General features: G+C 38.1%; 2 protein-coding genes and 1 long non-coding RNA gene across 13 annotated transcripts in view; 1 reads left to right on the forward strand and 2 right to left on the reverse strand.

The window, feature by feature from the left end:
* The window catches only part of LOC309652040, a 655,586-nt gene that overhangs the window by 450,329 nt on the left and 187,718 nt on the right, over nucleotides 1-17,539 (forward strand). The gene's annotated exons all lie outside the window — the stretch shown is intronic.
* IGSF1 (immunoglobulin superfamily member 1) overlaps nucleotides 1-17,539 on the reverse strand; it is a 456,826-nt gene that overhangs the window by 85,035 nt on the left and 354,252 nt on the right. The window lies entirely within an intron of this gene.
* LOC309652007 (olfactory receptor 5T17-like) lies at nucleotides 5,360-11,662 on the reverse strand. Its single transcript, XM_082445455.1, has one exon. It carries the CDS (start codon nucleotides 11,381-11,383, stop codon nucleotides 10,661-10,663), a length of 723 nt encoding a protein of 240 aa, XP_082301581.1. The 5' UTR covers nucleotides 11,384-11,662; the 3' UTR covers nucleotides 5,360-10,660.

Consider the following 17,539-nt stretch of genomic DNA (forward strand, 5'->3'; position numbering starts at 1 on the left):
ATGTGTACTTTTCGTGCCTTATTCAAAAAATCCTTTCCTACCCCAATATCATTAATATATTATTCTAAATATCTTTTAAGTTTTAAAAGTTTTTTTAAAAAACATTGTTATTGAGTCCATCTTGAATTTATTTCTATATATGATGAAATATAGGAAATTAATTTTATTTGTTCCAATATGAATAAGCAATTGTTTCTACACCACTTATTGAATAGCCCCTCATTTCCTCTCATGATCTACAATGTCAGTTCTGTCATATACCAAGGTCCCTTATACAGCTGACCCTTGAACAACATGGGTTTGAATTGCACAGGTCTACTTATATGTGGATTTTTTCCAACAGTAAATACTACAGTACTACATTATCCATGGTTGAATCCACAGACGTGGAACCAGGGATATGAAGGAACTGTGTGTATATGAAGGGTCGACTGTAAATTATACATGGATTTTCGACTGCAAGGAGGGTTGATGTCCCTAACCCATGCATTGTTCAAAGGTCAACTGGATTCTCAGCTTTGTGTCTGGGTCTCCCTTTTCTCCAACTGATCTGTTTTCCTCTCTCTACGCAAATACTATGCTGTTTTAATTACTATAGTTTTCTAAGTCTTGATATCTGTAGGATAAGTACTTCCTATTTATTCTTCTTCATAATTGTCCTGGATATTCTTGGTTTCTTAATTTTTCATATGAATTTTAGAATCAACTTGTTAAGTTTCATGAAAAATCCGGTTGGAACTTTGTTTGGAATTGCCTTGAACTGATAGGTTAATTTTTGGAATTGTGGACATCTTTAAGTTAATGAATTGCTGCATATGTAAAAATGGTATAAATCTCCTCTGATTAAAGTCTTCTTTTAAGTCCTTCAGTAGTGCTTACAATATTTTCAATAAAAATAATGGGCATCTTTTGTTAGAGTTTTACTTAGGTTAATAGTGTTGCTTGTTATTATGAATGGTAGCTTTATTTTAACTAGTTTTATCTTTTTATTTTATTTTTTAATTTAATTAATTAATTAATTTTTAACATCTCTATTGGAGTATAATTGCTTTACAATGGTGTGTTAGTTTCTGCTTTATAACAAAGTGTATCAGTTACACGTATACGTATGTTCCCATATCTCTTCCCTCTTGCATCTCCCTCCCTCCCACACTCGCTATCCCACCCCTCTAGGTGGTCACAAACACCGAGCTGATCTCCCTGTGCTATGCGGCTGCTTCCCACTAGCTATCTATTTTACGTTTGGTAGTGTACATATGTCCATGCCACTCTCTCACTTTGTCACAGCTTACCCTTCTCCCTCCCCATATCCTCAAGTCCATTCTCTAGTAGGTCTGTGTCTTTATTCCCATCTTGCCCCTAGGTCCTTCATGACCTTTTTTTTTTTCTTAGATTCCATATATATGTGTTAGCATACGGTATTTGTTTTTCTCTTTCTGACCTACTTCACTCTGTATGACAGACTCTAGGTCCACCCACCTCACGACAAATAACTCAATTTCTTTTCTTTTTATGGCTGAGTAATATTCCATTGTATATATGTGCCACATCTTCTTTATCCATTCATCTGTTGATGGACACTTAGGTTGCTTCCACGTCCTGGCTATTGTAAATAGAGCTGCAATGAACATTTTGGTACATGATTCTTTTTGAATTATGGTTTTCTCAGGGTATATGCCCAGTAGTGGGAGAGATTACTACAAGCAACTCTATGCCAATAAAATGGACAACCTGGAAGAAATGGACAAATTCTTAGAAATGCACAAACTTCCAAGACTGAACCAGGAAGAAATAGAAAATATAAACACACCAATCACAAGCACTGAAATTGAGACTGTGATTAAAAACCTTCCAAGAAACAAAAGCCCAGGAACAGATGGCTTCACAGGCGAATTCTATCAAACATTTAGAGAAGAGCTAACACCCATCCTTCTCAAACTCTTCCAAAATATAGCAGAGGGAGGAACACTCCCAAACTCATTCTACGAGTCCACCATCACCCTGATACCAAAACCAGACAAAGATGTCACAAAGAAAGAAAGCTACAGGCCAATATCACTGATGAACATAGATGCAAAAATCCTCGACAAAATACTAGCAAACAGAATCCAACAGCACATTAAAAGGATCACACACCATGATCAAGTGGGGTTTATCCTAGGAATGCAAGGATTCTTCAATATACACAAATCAATCAATGTGATACACCATATTAACAAATTGAAGGAGAAAAACCATATGATCATCTCAATCGATGCAGAGAAAGCTTTTGACAAAATTCAACACCCATTTAAGATAAAAACCCTCCAGAAAGTAGGCATAGAGGGAAATTTCCTCAACATAATAAAGTCCGTATATGACAAACCCACAGACAACATCGTCCTCAATGGTGAAAAACTGAAACAATTTCCACTAAGATCAGGAACAAGACAAGGTGGCCCACTCTCACCACTATTATTCAACATAGTTTTGGAAGTTGTAGCCACAGCAATCAGAGAAGAAAAAGAAATAAAAGGAAACCAAATTGGAAAAGAAGAATTAAAGCTGTCACTGTTTGCAGATGACATGATACTATACATAGAGAATCCTAAAGATGCTACCAGAAAACTACTAGAGCTAATCAATGAATTTGGTAAAGTAGCAGGATACAAAATTAATGCACAGAAATCTCTGGCATTCCTATACACTAATGATGAAAAATCTGAAAGTGAAATTAAGAAAACACTCCCATTTACCACTGCAACAAAAAGAACAAAATATGTAGGAATAAACCTACCAAAGGAGACAAAAGACCTGTATGCAGAAAATTATAAGACACTGATGAAAGAAATTAAAGATGATACAAATAGATGGAGAGATATACCATGTTCTTGGACTGGAATAATCAACATTGTGAAAATGACTCCACTACCCAAAGCAATCTACAGATTCAATGCAATCCCTATCAAACTACCACTGGCATTTTTCACAGAACTAGAACAAAAAGTTTCATAATTTGTATGGAAACACAAAAGACCCCGAATAGCCAAAGCAATCGTGAGAATGAAAAATGGAGCTGGAGGGATCAGGCTCCCTCACTTCAGACTATACTACAAAGCTACAGTAATCAAGACAGTATGGTACTGGCACAAAAACAGAAACATAGATCAATGGAACAGGATAGAAAGCCCAGAGATAAACCCACACACATATGGTCACCTTATGTTTGATAAAGGAGGCAAGCATATACAGTAGAGAAAAGACACCCTCTTCAATAAGTGGTGGTAGGAAAACTGGACAGGTACATGTAATAGTATGAAATTAGAACACTCCCTAACACCATACACAAAAATAAACTCAAAATGGATTAAAGACCTAAATGTAAGGCCAGACACTATCAAACTGTAAGAGGAAAACATAGGCAGAACACTCTATGACATAAATCACAGCAAGATCCTTTTTGATCCACCTCCTAGAGAAATGGAAAGAAAAACAAAAATAAACAAATGGGACCTAATGAAACTTAAAAGCTTTTGCACAGCAAAGGAAACCTTAAACAAGATGAGAAGACAACACTCAGAATGGGAGAAAATATTTGCAAATGGCGGAAGTGACAAAGGATTAATCTCCAATATTTACAAGCAGCTCATGAGCTCAATATCAAAAAAACAAACAACCCAATCCAAAAATGGGCAGAAGACCTAAATAGACATTTCTCCGTAGAAGATATACAGATTGCCAACAAACACATGAAAGAATGCTCAACATCTTTAACCATTAGAGAAATGCAAATCAAAACTACAAGGAGATATCATCTCACACCAGTCAGAATGGCCATCATTAAAAAATCTAGAAACAATAAATGCTGGAGAGGGTGTGGAGAAAAGGGAACCCTCTTGCACTGTTGGTAGGAATGTAACTTGATACAGCCACTATGGAGAACAGTATGGAGGTTCCTTAAAAATCTAAAAATAGAACTACCACACGACTTAACTAGTTTTATTGAGGTATAATTTACAAACAATAAAATTCACCAATTATGTGATGAGTTTTGGCACATGTATACAGTTGTGCAATGGTCACTACAATCAAGATGTGGAACATTTCCATCACTCCAAAAAGTTTCCTCATGCCCCTTGAAATAAATCTCTTCCACTCACACTGGGTCCCTGGCAACTGCTGATATATTTCTTTTCACAATAGTTTGTCTTTTTCTAGAATTTTATATAAGTGGAATTATTATATATGGTATATAGGCCTTTGTGCCTGACTTCTTTTACCCAACATAATGTTTTTCAGATTCACCCATGTTTTTGTTTATATCAGTAGTTTCCTTTTTATTGCTGAGTAGTATTCTATTGTATGGATGTACCACAGTATATCCATTCACCAGCTCATGGTTGTGTCCATCCTTTGACTATAATGAATAAAGCTATTATAAGCATTCACATGACAAGTCTTTGTGTGGACCTGTTCTCATTTCTCTTGGATAAATTCCTAGGGTGGGGTTGCTGGGTCATATAATACGTGTATGTTTAACTTCATAAAAATTGCCAATCTGTTTTATAAAATGGCTATACCATTTTTGCATTTCCACCAACAATATATGCAAAGTTCTGAGAGTTGTCCCACATCCTTAACAACACTTGATGTTATCAGTTTTCTTCATTTTATCCAGTGAATGGTAACTATTAAAAAATTCTATTTTCTAATTGTTTTTGCTACTGTATAAGATTATTATTGAGTTTCTAAAAATATCTTCTTTGCAACAATATTTATGAAAACCCTTAATAGTTAAAATAATTTGTCTGAAAATTCTCTTTGGTTTTCTATGTAACCAATCAGGTAGTCTATGAATAATGATACTTTCTTCCATTCCAGTGCTTAAATCTATTTCTATTCTTTGTCTTATTGAATTGACAGTGATCTCTCCAATGCAATGTTAAATAGTAATTTGGAATGCAGTTATCCTTATCTTGTTCATGGCTCTGATGAAAATGTTTCTAAAGCTTCTACATTAATCATAATGTTTATTGTAGGTTTTTGGTAGCTATCATTGTCAGATTAAACTTTTCCCTCTATTTTGATTTGTTTCAAGGTTTTTTTTTTTCCATAGAGAGTGGTTGAATTTCATTTAATTTTTAAAAGCTATTGAGATGAATACCTATTATTTTCTCTTTAATCAGCTTAAGTAATGACTTGTAGTAATGGATTTTCTAAGGTTAGACTATCATTTAATGCCTGAAAACAAGCCCATTTGATTGTATAGTATTATTTTTATACATTTGTTGAGTTCAATTAATGAATATTTTAATTAGGACTTTTGAGATTTTTATCAAATTATATGAGATTCGCATATAATTTTTGGTCTTTTAAACAAGCTTGTCTGGTTTTGGTTTCAAGGTTTTACTAACCTCATCAAATGGATTGGGTAGATTTTCCTGTTTTTTCTGTTCTCTGGAATATTTTATATAATGTAGAGATTTCCTGTTCTGTGATAGTTTGATGTACCTTACCTGTGAAAGAATGTGGGATTGGTGCCTTTGTTGGCAGAGAGGTTGGCTACTGATTGAACTTCTTCAGTGTCTAATGGCCTACTCATGTTTTCAACTTATTCTTGAATAAAATTTTGTTAATTTGGATTTTTCTACAGAACTTCTCATCTCATCAACGTTTTTATATTTATTGGCATAAAATATTTCATAACATACTCATTACTGTAAAAATCTAAAATGTTTAGTAATATCCCTATTATCATTGCTCATATTCATTATTCAGGTCTTGATTCTTTTTTACTTTTTCAATCTTATCAGAATACTGTCTATTTTATTAAGCTTTTAACAAATTAGGTTTTGGGTTTATTAAGCATTTTTATTTTTGTTTCCTATTTCATTAATTTCTGTTTTGATATTTATTTCCTTTCTTTTTCTTTCTTCTGGTTCGCTTCACAATTATTTTCTAACTTTTTGAGTTGAATGCTTAACATATTAACATTCAGCTATTTTGTTTCATATTGCATACATCACATTTTCTTATATCACATCAGTTACACTCTACAATTTGATATATGTCATTCAATAATAATTGTGTGTAATTTTAATTAAAATTTTTCTTTATTCCATTTAGAAGGATTTTTGTTTAAATGTATGGGGGTTTGGGGGGTATTTTTTATTAACTTCTATTTTATTGCATTTTTATGAGAATGTTATTAATATTATATTGCTTATTTAGAATTTGAGACTTGCTTTGATACTTGACTTGTGTTCCAGTTTTGTAAATCTTTCAAATGTGACTGAAAATAATGTGTATCCTATATTTTGGGGACCCAGGACTTGATATGTATGTGTTTGTGTATTAACTCAAACTTCATAATTGTGCTGTTTAATATCATATATTCTTCCATATCTGCTTTATCAGTTTCTGAGAAGGGTGTATTAAAATTTCCCTTCTAGTAATAAGGATCTGTCAATTTTTCTCTTGTTCTGTCAAATTGTTTCATCTTTCAGAGCCCCAGTTTCTCTGTCTGTAAAATGCAATGAGAAATTGTGTGTAAAACAATAAGTTCTGGGATTGTAGGCACTCAATCATCCAGAGGTGCTCTTGCTTGGTTGTTATTACTATTTTATGTAATACTGATATTAGTAAATCCAAGCCCTGCCCTCTCAATAAGTTCTCAAGAGGGCTTGGTTTTGGAGGGTGAGGCACACTGTTCAGAATGAAGCCCAAACAAGGAATACTAAATCACGTTGATCAAGTCGTATTATCTAGGCAAGGCCAGTGACAATTAGGAGTCACCTCATTCACAAGGAAAAGCAGTTGCTTCTAGAATGTGCATCTCTTGGGAACTTTCTTCAACTCACCAAAGGGACAATGGTCTCAGGGTGGAGTGAGCAATTATAGAGCAATGTAGGGACCAGACCTCAGTATCCTTCCTTCAGCTAAGCAGGGCTCCCGGGCATTGGAACCTCATGAAGTTCTTGAAGGAACACATGGCTACTGGTAAAGTCTTTAAAGATTCTAGACACTCCCAAGGATCCCTTTCTTAAAATATGTTTCTAAAGAAGTTTTGGCAGTTTTCCTATGAGAATTGGTGTTTTCTGAGGTATCTGAGCAAGAGGCTGAAGTGATTTTTGGGAAATCTCTCCTTCTCCTACCTGGGTCTAGTTTCAGGAGAAAGCCCTAAGAGCAGACCAGAGGGTGTGGTGACCCTCCACTCCCACCTGTACACTTTCTAAATGAATGGGATGGCAGGACACTTAAGGATATTTTCTTTCCTTCTTTACTCCCTTCTTCCTTCCCTCCCTCCCTCCCTTCCTTCTTTCTTTCCTCCCGTTCTTCCTTATCTTTATTTCTTTCTTCCCTCTGTGCCTCAGATGTGTTAAGCAAGGGCTCAATCTAAAGAAAATGTGTTGCTACTGACTCAGTCTCCAGTGTTCATCTCTCAGTGCCTTGATGCCACATGTATATAGCACAAATCTAGGATTTTTAAAAAGTGAAATGATCACTCTAATAAAGGTTGGAAAAGTAGTTTTAACATGAAGGCTCTAAAATCAGACAGACCTGAGTTCAAAATTCTGACTCTATCCCATACTGCCTGTGTATGTGTAACTGAGCAAGCCACAAATCCTCTGATACTCCTGATAAAGTCAGGATAAAATCACATTGTTGAACCCATGGAATATACAACACCAAGATGAACCCTGATATAAACTATGAACTTTGGGTGATTATGATGTGTCAATGTAGGTTCATCAATTGAAACAAATGTACCACTCTGGTGGGGAATGTTAATAATGGGGGAGGCTATGCATATGTAGGGGCAGAGGATATATTAGGACTTTCTGTACTTTTCCTTGAATTTTGCTGTGTACCTAAAACTGCTCTAAAAAATAAAGTCTTAATTTAAAAAAAATTTAAATCAGTTTGTTGTGAGGATTAAATGAGATAATCTGTGCATTTATCATAGTGTCTGGCATTTGCTAGGCTCACAATAAACGCTAGCTCCCTATTCCCTTCTTAAAGTCATATCTATTTAACTCTGCCCTGCTTTGAGCTCCACATAAACCCTCTTCAGCTACAGGCACATATTTGTTCACCCAATGAGCGCTTGCTTTGCACAGCTCACTATTACTGGGAAAGTCAAATACAGATGTCATCCATTTTCCCAAAGAACTGTAATCTGGATGGAATACAACACACACACATCAAATCAATAGAAAGCAATGTATTTGCAAATGCTGAGTTATAATGCTGGGGTGGGGGGCACGGGCAGAGGCATAAGAAAAGGTCAAACAGGAAGTAAATACTGGAGGGGAGGTAGACTATTGAAAAAGGAAAGGAGGGGGTGAATTAGTAATACCCCTCTGGCTTTTCAGAGGGTTCAGAAGTAGACACAAATGCCTATGGCAAAGCCCAGTGAAAAGTTCTTATTCTTCCCATGAACAACATTTCATTAATGCCAACTTGGCTCCAGGCACTGAGGTGGTTACATAGGTATGAGACACCTTGGTCTTCCCCTACAAGGCATACAATCTAGTAGAGGAAGCAAGATATGGGTATAAGAAAAGTGGAATAGAATAAGGTAGTATAGGAGTATAGGATGATTGCATGCTGTAATCATTGGTTCTAAAGTTCCAAGGAAGGGGTGAACACTTTTGGTCAGCTCAGGAAGAAGGTCTTGATTAAAAATATGGGGAGTATCTTTCACTGCTGAAAAGTGAGGGTGTTTTGAATGAAGAAAATAGTAAGTGCAAAGGGGAGGATATGAAGTATGGGGAAGGGAAGAGGGGTTGTGAAAGATAAAGTTTGAGAGGTAAGATTCTGATTGTGGGGTATCATCTGTAAGTTAAAGGATTTGCACTTTATTCCGAGGACAATGAAAAGCCATTGAAGAGTTTAAAGTAGAACAGTGGATGTAGTCAGACTTCTGCTTAGAATAATCATAAGGCAGCAGTGTGGAGGATAAATTGGTCAGGGCAAGCCTGGAGGAAGTGAGACCAGTTAGGAGGCTACTGCAATAGTCCAGGCAAATGATAAAATAGAGAAAAGTCTGCTCTAGGACAGAGGCATTCCCAATAAGGAAGGTATGAGAAAACAAGATCCTCCTCTAGGTCTGGCTGCCTTTAGACTTGAAGCGGCTACACTAGGTCACACTTGTTTAGACCTTGCCCAAACCTAACTTGACAACAAGTTTTGAGTCAGGAAGTAATTCCCTGATAGCTTCTTGTAATCAAGGCCTCACATTTGTTGGTTGTCTGGCCAATCTGAGTAGTGTGGACTGTAGACAGAGAACAGACTAAAGCTAGAATAAAGTTTTATGGAGGTCTTGACCTCCATAAAATATGATTCTTACCACAACTGTAAGTATTCACCCACTCAAAGCCATCTTGGGTCAATTTAGGGAAATCAGAGGTCTATTTAGAACTTCCTCACGTATGATAGTAAGGAATTGTTTAGATGTTAGCAAGACCTACAAAGAAGGTATATCAGCCCTACCCAAACATCACCCCATTTTGTCAATAACCTTTGCTTCTAAATTTGCCTTCTACCCTGTTCCAGCCAAACCAGCCTTTTATGCATCTAGATTCTATTATCTCAGCCTTTGATTCCAAGATCTCCTCATTCCCTTCACTACTCATCCATTCTTACCACTCCTCACTCTTCATAGATTTTATTCAAACCACCCACCTCTTCCTAGAGGCTCTCTTATGAACCCAATCCATTCTGCTTCCTTTGCCTTGAGTCCCAGCCTCACAGCTTATATCCCTTGGTGCTTATTGATAGGCACCCCAGTAATCCAGGAGGTGATATAACAGAATGGAAAGGACATAAGCTCTTTGGACAAAGAGACCGGGATTCAACTCCTGTATTAACCATTAATTAGCTGTGTTACCTTGAGTGAGTTACTTAATGCTTTTTAGCTATAGTATTCTCATCTGTAAAATGGGAGCAACAATAGTACCTGTATCACAGAGTTCTTAGGAGGATTATGAGGTAACTGATTTGGCATTTATTACATAGAAAGGACTCAATAAATGTCAATTTAAATGAAAAATCATAGTTCAGTTGCCTTTTGGGTGGGATCTTCTGTCTTCCATAAATTAACTGAAAGATGCCAAAAGTTAGTGACCATAGATTTCTTCCTTGTTATCCCTCTCCACCCCTGCATCTGGTATAAGGCTCTGTATACAACGTGTTCATTAATTTAATGACCAGATCAGGCATAATACAAAGCCACAGATAAAGAATTGGCTATGGGAAAGGGAGTGGGTCTTAGGGGACAGAGACTAATATAAATTTGAGAGCCTGGATTTACCAGAAAGGGAAAAAATTCGGAAACCTTGGACCCTGAAGGTTAATAGAGAGGGCAGCACCTTGCCTTATGCAGAAACAGTGTAATGTAGTAGAAAGGGAGTTTCAGAGTCAGGCAGTCCTGAATTGAAATCTAGTTTCCACTGCATTCAAGCTATATGACCTTGGACAAATCTCCAAATCACTCAGGGCCTCAGTTTCCTCATCTGTAAAATTAAAATAATAATATTTGACTTCCAGAGTTGTGGAGAGGATTCAAGGTCTAACCTATTTAAAACTCCTAGAATAATGCTTGAGACATGGTTGGTGGCCAAAAATACATCACCTACCTCTTCTTCCCTTCTCTGTCCTTCCTTTATTGCATTGAACATCATGGAAATCTGGGTATGGGGAGGGGGAAGAATTGTGAGGTCTTCTTGAGAACATTCCCAACTGTTTCCTTCATATCTTTGTTCCTCAGACTGTAGATCATGGGGTTGAGCATGGGGATGACCACTGTGTAAAATACAGAGACCAGCCTTTCCCTGCCTAGTAAGTACTCAGAAGTTGGGCACAAGTAAACGAATACCGTGGTTCCATAGTACAAACTGACATCAGTCAGGTGGGATGCACAAGTGGAGAATGTCTTGTGTTTGCCCTGGGCTGAGGGGATTCTTATAATAGCCATGAAGACACATGTGTAGGAGACCAGGACTACTGTCAGGGACACAGACACATTAAAACCACCACAAACAAACAGGAGAAGCTGAAGGACCTGTGTGTCAGAGCAGGAGAGTTTTAAAAGGGGAGAAATATCACAGGAGTAATGAGTGATGACATGGGACTTACAGAAGGTCAGATGAAAGGTTGTCCTAGTGAGGAGCACTGTGTTCATTAGGCCCACTGCATAGCTGGCAGCCACTAGCTGCAAATAGAACCTTGTGGACATGAGGATACGGTAGAGCAGAGGGCTGCAGATGGCCACATAGTGGTCATAGGCCATGGAGGCCAAGAGAAAGAACTCAGTGACAGCAAAGATCACAAAGCAGCTTGTCTGGACCACACAACCAGAGAAGGAGATGGTTTGGCAACCAGAGAAGAACCTCATCAACATTTTGGGGGGCTCCCCTGGTGGCGCAGTGGTTGAGAATCTGCCTGCTGATGCAGGGGACACAGGTTCGAGCCCTGGTCTGGGAAGATCCCACGTGCCGCGGAGCAACTAGGCCCGTGAGCCACAACTACTGAGCCTGCGCGTCTGGAGCCTGTGCTCCGCAACAAGAGAGGCCGCGATAGTGAGAGGCCCGCGCACCGCGATGAAGAGTGGCCCCCGCTCGCCGCAACTGGAGAAAGCCCTCGCACAGAAACGAAGACCCAACATAGCAATCAATCAATCAATCAATCAATCTTTAAACAAACAAAAAAGAATAAACATTTTGGGGACGGTGATGGAAGAATAACAGAAATCAATAAAGGACAGTTTGCTGAAGAAGAAATACATGGGAGTATGGAGTCGGGAGCTCACCACAATGAGAACAAGGAGGTCCAGGTTTCCAACTACTGTGACTGCATAGATGAGGAAGAAGAGGGCAAGGAGGATGGGCTGAACCTGAAGCTCATTGGTGAGGCCCACAAGGAAGAATTCGCTCAAGTCACTGGCATTGCCTGCTCCCATTGGGCCACTGCAGGTCTGCGGGTGGGATATGCATGACAATAGGGAGACGTGTACAGCTCAAGTCCTTAAACAGAGACATGTAGGATATGGTCCTGGCTACCTAGGACATGACACACACAGTTGTGTGTGTCAACTGTGACAAATACTTCATCCTGGCTCCCTTATTTCTTGCTACCCTCCAGCCTATTATATACAACGTTTAAAGGTATGAGGATGGAATTTGAAGTCAGAAGAATGGTTCTTAATCTCAAATTTTGCCACTTATTTTCTCTGTGACCTTGGGGGAGTGTCTTAACCTCTCTGAGTCTTCTTTGTAAACAGGGATAAAATACCAATCTTGTAAGACTGGTTGTAAGGACTAAAGGTGATGGTAGGTGTATGTAAAATATCTAGCAAGGCATGGGAAGAAAGCAGGTACTCAGTGAATCCTAATTTTCTTCCTCCTTCTACATACTTCTTCTTCCCAGCACCAAACCTGTCCTCAGCTAAAGTTTAGCCTGAATATAAAGTCAAGGACACAAATCTTAGACATGGGAGGGACTCTACAAACTTACTAGTTCTTTCATTATCAGTTGTGTGTTTGAGGGACAGCAGGGGATGAGTGGAGGGGGAATATAATATAAAACAATAAAATATAGAGGTAAGAGGGCAAGCTCCAGGGTCAATTATAGGGGCGTTAGAATCCAATACTATGGCTTACTAGCTGTGTGACCTTAAACAAGCTAGTTAACCTATCTGAGCTTCAGTTTCCTCATCTTTAATATGAGAGTACCAAAATTTTCCTACTTCATTAATTTACTGTGAAGATGAAATAATTCATGTAAAGCACTTAGCACAGTGTCTGGTGCACACTAGGCATGTGGTAGCTTTAATAATGATTGGGAATCTCCTAGTTTGTCTGTTCAAACCACACAGAGGCCCCTTTTAGATTCTGCCATTTGCCTCCTTAAGAATCCTTCCCTAACTTACCTCCTGTTACTACTCATTGTGTTGTGATTCTCCAGTGTGTTGAGGCAGAAAAAAGAGTGAGAACTACTACTCTAATCTAATACTGTTTTCAAGATCTAATACTGTTTTCAAGAGGGAGAAATCCAGAAATCAGGACATCAAAAAGTGAAGTAATTTGCCCAAAGTTGTCCCGGGATTTGATGGAAGTGCCAGAACTCGAACCCAGGTGTCCTGTCTACAGTAGTCCTTCCACTTGGAGTAGGTAACAGCCTCTGACCTCTCCTCTTTCAGAAACATGGAATCCATATCCCTATCAGAACACAGGGAGCAGCTTAGAAATCACAACGTTGAATTCTGCTTGGGGCCATTTCTATCCTTTCTCTTAGTCAGGAAGATTGACAATGCCTAACCGTACTTTATTTTAATATTGTTTTTCCCGTTAAGAGCTGAGACAGTGAAGGAAAAATTATAGCATTGCACAGAGAATTTACATCATTGGCTTTAGAGTCAGAATATCTGGGTTTGAGTTCTGATTCCATACTATTTTTTGCTCTATAGAATTTGGTAAGTCCTTTCTGGGTCATAGTATCTTCACCTGTAAAATGGGCATAATAACACTCACTCTTCTGTACTCACAAGATTACTGCAAAGATCCAAGGAGAGTCTCCAGGAAAATGCTTTGTAAAGATAAATATAGTCAGGGAAAATATTCAGAAAGCATGCACTGGGAGAGCCATGTCAACTTTTAAAAAGTTCTATGACGATTGCTAAATTGCTGCTCTTGAGCCTCCTCCTCCCTGGGTGCTTCCCTGACACCTGCCAGCACATCTTGACTTTCACAACACTGGCCTCCATGTTCTTGTGGGCTACAAGGGAGACCCTGGAAGAGAAAAATAGATTGTCCTCCAGCAACCTGTAAGTTAATGCTTGTTGCCCTTCTGCCCGTCCGAAGTTGTGGCTGCCTGCTTTTGGCTGGTGTTCCATTAAAGTCACCTTTATGGCCATCTTTGGGAACTGAAATTTCCACAGTACATCGTACTGGTTGTTAAAATTTTAAATATTATCCTGAATATATTAATAAATACCATTAATAAAGTACCTAGTAAGTGCCACACATTATGCTGGGTGATTGACATAAATCATTTTACTTAATCTTCTTAACCACCTTAGCAAGTAACTACTATTATTAGCATTTCCATCTTACAAACCAGGCAACTGAGGCTTGGAGAATTTCAGTGCCTTGCTCAAGATCTCATAGCTGTTAAGTGACAGAATCTACACTCAAATATGGTTCTGCAATATTCTAATGCTATTGTTGTATCCATGTTGTCTTTTCTAAATATAGAGTCATACAATTAGAGATTGTTAGTTTTTTCCCAAGGGATTTACAAATCCATCCTTTCTCTGTTATCATGCTAATCTTGGAAATAATCAAGATGGTTTCTCTTAATTTTATAGATGATGAATTGAAGCCACAAGAAGTTATGTACTTTGTTCTTGGACATGCATGCACTCATTCACTCAACTAATATTCATTGCATGCTTGGTGTGTTCCAGGCAATGTGATAGGCACTACGGGTATTCTCATGGACTTTACAATCTAAAGGAAGAGATGGCCAACCAACTAACAAACAAACAAATACATAAATAATAATAAAATTATAAAGAAAACCAAACAAGCTAACGAAATAGAGAGAACTCAGAGTTTGGAAAGGCAACATTAGGTAGAGTGGAAGGTAAAACCTGCCTGAGGAGTTGATATTAGGAGCTAGAATCTGAATGGAGAGAAGCTAGCCATACAAAGTCCAGAGTACACCCAGATGCTTAGTGACATTGTCAGGAATAGAACCGAGGTCTCCTAAATTCCACCCAGAGCTGCCATCTCCAGGTGGAAGAAAGTTGACTAGGAATGACTGAATATGTGGGACATTCAAAGTTTAATCTGCAAGCATCCCTGTCCTTTATCACCCACCTTTATTCTTTGAATGTCTCTAGAAGTCACAAATATTCACCAGCCACTTTTCTGTTTCTGTACTCATTGAAAATGCTTCAGCTCAGTATCAGTGGTTGGGCTTTCTCCAGATGTTCCCTTGGCAAGCGCAGATAAGTTTGTGTGCCCACAACAGTAAAGCCTCTGGAACTAAGCTCCAAGTTATACTTCCCTCCCCACTTCCCCCTCCAGGCTTGGCCTTTTCTGTGTAATTGGCAGAATCATTAATATAGCAAAGTTTCTGTCTTTGTGACTGGTCTCCTGAGATGCTGAGGAAAGTAAGCTCAAGGACTGAGCAGCTGTGACGTCCAAGATGGCTGAAGCAGTAAGCAGAGCCATCCCCAATGGGGTGTTTTCACTGACTCATACTGAGAGTTGGGGGACCTGCAGTCACCATTGAGATGTTTTGGGAAGAGTTGGAAGAATCAACTTGACTATGAGATATATTGTGTTATAAACTTTTTATCTAAAATACATTCTTAGTCATATTAAAAAGTCTTACCCACAATTAAAATACCAGTTGCTTCCCCAAACATATGGATTCTAGGAATTAAGGATAAATGACCAATACAGAAGATGGTAGTAAGAATATATTTCTCATTTTATGATCTGTCATATTACCTTGCTTACTCAACCTTTTACTTTGATTATAAACTATAAATTACTTTAAACATTAAAGAATTATTTAATTAGTTTTTATGTGGTCAGTAAAGTCTCTGAGTGCCACTCAGTGTTCTAATAAAATACACTTGCACATGAGATATATGTGGCAGCCAGCTGCCTTGTACCATACTGTTTCATTTTTTATCAGACTGGATTTGGTTCTATGCATTTGTTTTATTTTTTTCTATTCAATAAATGTTTATTAAATATCTGTCATATGCTTTTCATTGTGCTAGGACCTGGGAATACAAAATCAATAGTAAATTAATAATATCCCCTGCATATACTCCATTCCCACTCCCCAATACATGCACACGTGTGGATGTGCTCACACACATACACACATAGTCTCTCATTTGGAAGGCAAAAGCAGCTTCAACCTCCTTTGGTGCTGGCTCATTAGCAGCTTTTATAGAAAATACCAAGTTGTTATGCATTTTAAGGGCTAAAGCTATTGATTTTAAAGCAAGAAAATTGTTTAAAAAGTAGACTTTATAGACATGTCTCTTGTGGGCAGATTCACTTAATTTTGTTGCTTGGCTGTGCAGATTTTGTAGCCATTTAAAGGAGAAAGTATTTTTTTCTTCAAGTTAAATTGTGGTACATTAGGTGATATTTGAACCAGTTTATGAGCTTCTGTTATGGCATGATGGGCTGACTCACATATTGAAGAACGCTGCCCCCAAATTTAATTATCTTGGGGCATTACACCGCACAGGGTAAAATGAGCCATTTTGTTCATCACGACTGCAGCCTTTGCTGAAATGGAGGTTATGGGATAACAACTTAAAGGCTAACTCATTAATGCTCAGGGATGAATGAAGTAATGTGCCAGCAGACCAAATTGGAGCCTGAATGTTTTCATGTAGAGACCTGTATCTCTTTCCCATGTTGTGATATATTAATGGGGATGTCTTTATCCATTGTCACTGCCTGTAGACATTTGAATACCGTAGATGCAATACCTTCTGGGCACTCAGCCTTGCACACTAACTACTTCTCAAACTCCAAATACCTCTCAATGGCTAGAAGCAAAATTCTGATGGTGCCATAAAATGCCTAATTTATAAGGATTTCTAACAATGGCATCAGTGTAGTCCCTGCTTTTTTTCTCATAGGTGTTTATTAGTGAGCATTGCACCATCCCTAACTATTTGATAGGGGCAATGGAGTAAATTAGTTCTCCAAGTTGTGAAGGCTGTGGATTTATGCCTCGCTGAAAGCATTTGCTTCCTTGCAATGCCAAAGTGAGTGACCTTTCTGACATTTCTCCATCTATGCCATGCATTTCTGGAGGACATGAGGAATAGTCTTGATGATATCCAAATGTGTTTCCCCTCTTTGTATTTTTTAAATATTTTACACAATTTTTAAATGTTACTTTCCATTTACAGTTATTGCAAAGTATTGGCTATATTCCCCGTGTTGTACAATACATCCTTGAGCCTGTCTTACACCCAATAGTTTGTGCCTCCCATTCCCCCGCCCCTATGTTGCCCCTCTTCCCCCACCCCCACTGGTAACCACTAGTTTGTTCTATATCTGTGAGTCTGATTCTTTTTTGTTATATTCACTAGCTTGTTGTAATTTTTAGATTCCACATATAAGTGATATCATACAGTATTTGTCTTTCCCTGTCTGACTTATTTCACTTAGCATAATGCCCTCCACCTCCATCCATTTTGCTGCAAATGGCAAAATGTCATTCTTTTTATGGCTGAGTAGTATTCCACTGCATACATATACCATGTCTTCTTTATCCATTCATCTGCTGATGGACACTTAGATTTCTTCCATATCTTGGCAATTGTAAATAATGCTGCTATGAACATTGGGGTTCATGTACCTTTTTGAATTAGTGTGTGTTTTTGTTTTTTTCGGATATATACCCAAGAGAGTGATTTCTGGGTCACATGGTAATTCTATTTTTAGCTTTTTGAGAAACATCCATACCGTTTTCCATGGTGGCTGCACCGATTTACATTCCCACCAACAGT

Source organism: Balaenoptera physalus, assembly GCF_965194825.1.
Source record: "Balaenoptera physalus genome assembly, chromosome: X".
Classification (NCBI taxonomy): domain Eukaryota; kingdom Metazoa; phylum Chordata; class Mammalia; order Artiodactyla; family Balaenopteridae; genus Balaenoptera; species Balaenoptera physalus.

What these genes read in the sequence shown, in the direction of transcription:
- LOC309652007 (XM_082445455.1), bottom strand. Translation starts at nt 11,383, where the DNA reads ATGTTGATGAGGTTCTTCTCTGGTTGCCAAACCATCTCCTTCTCTGGT.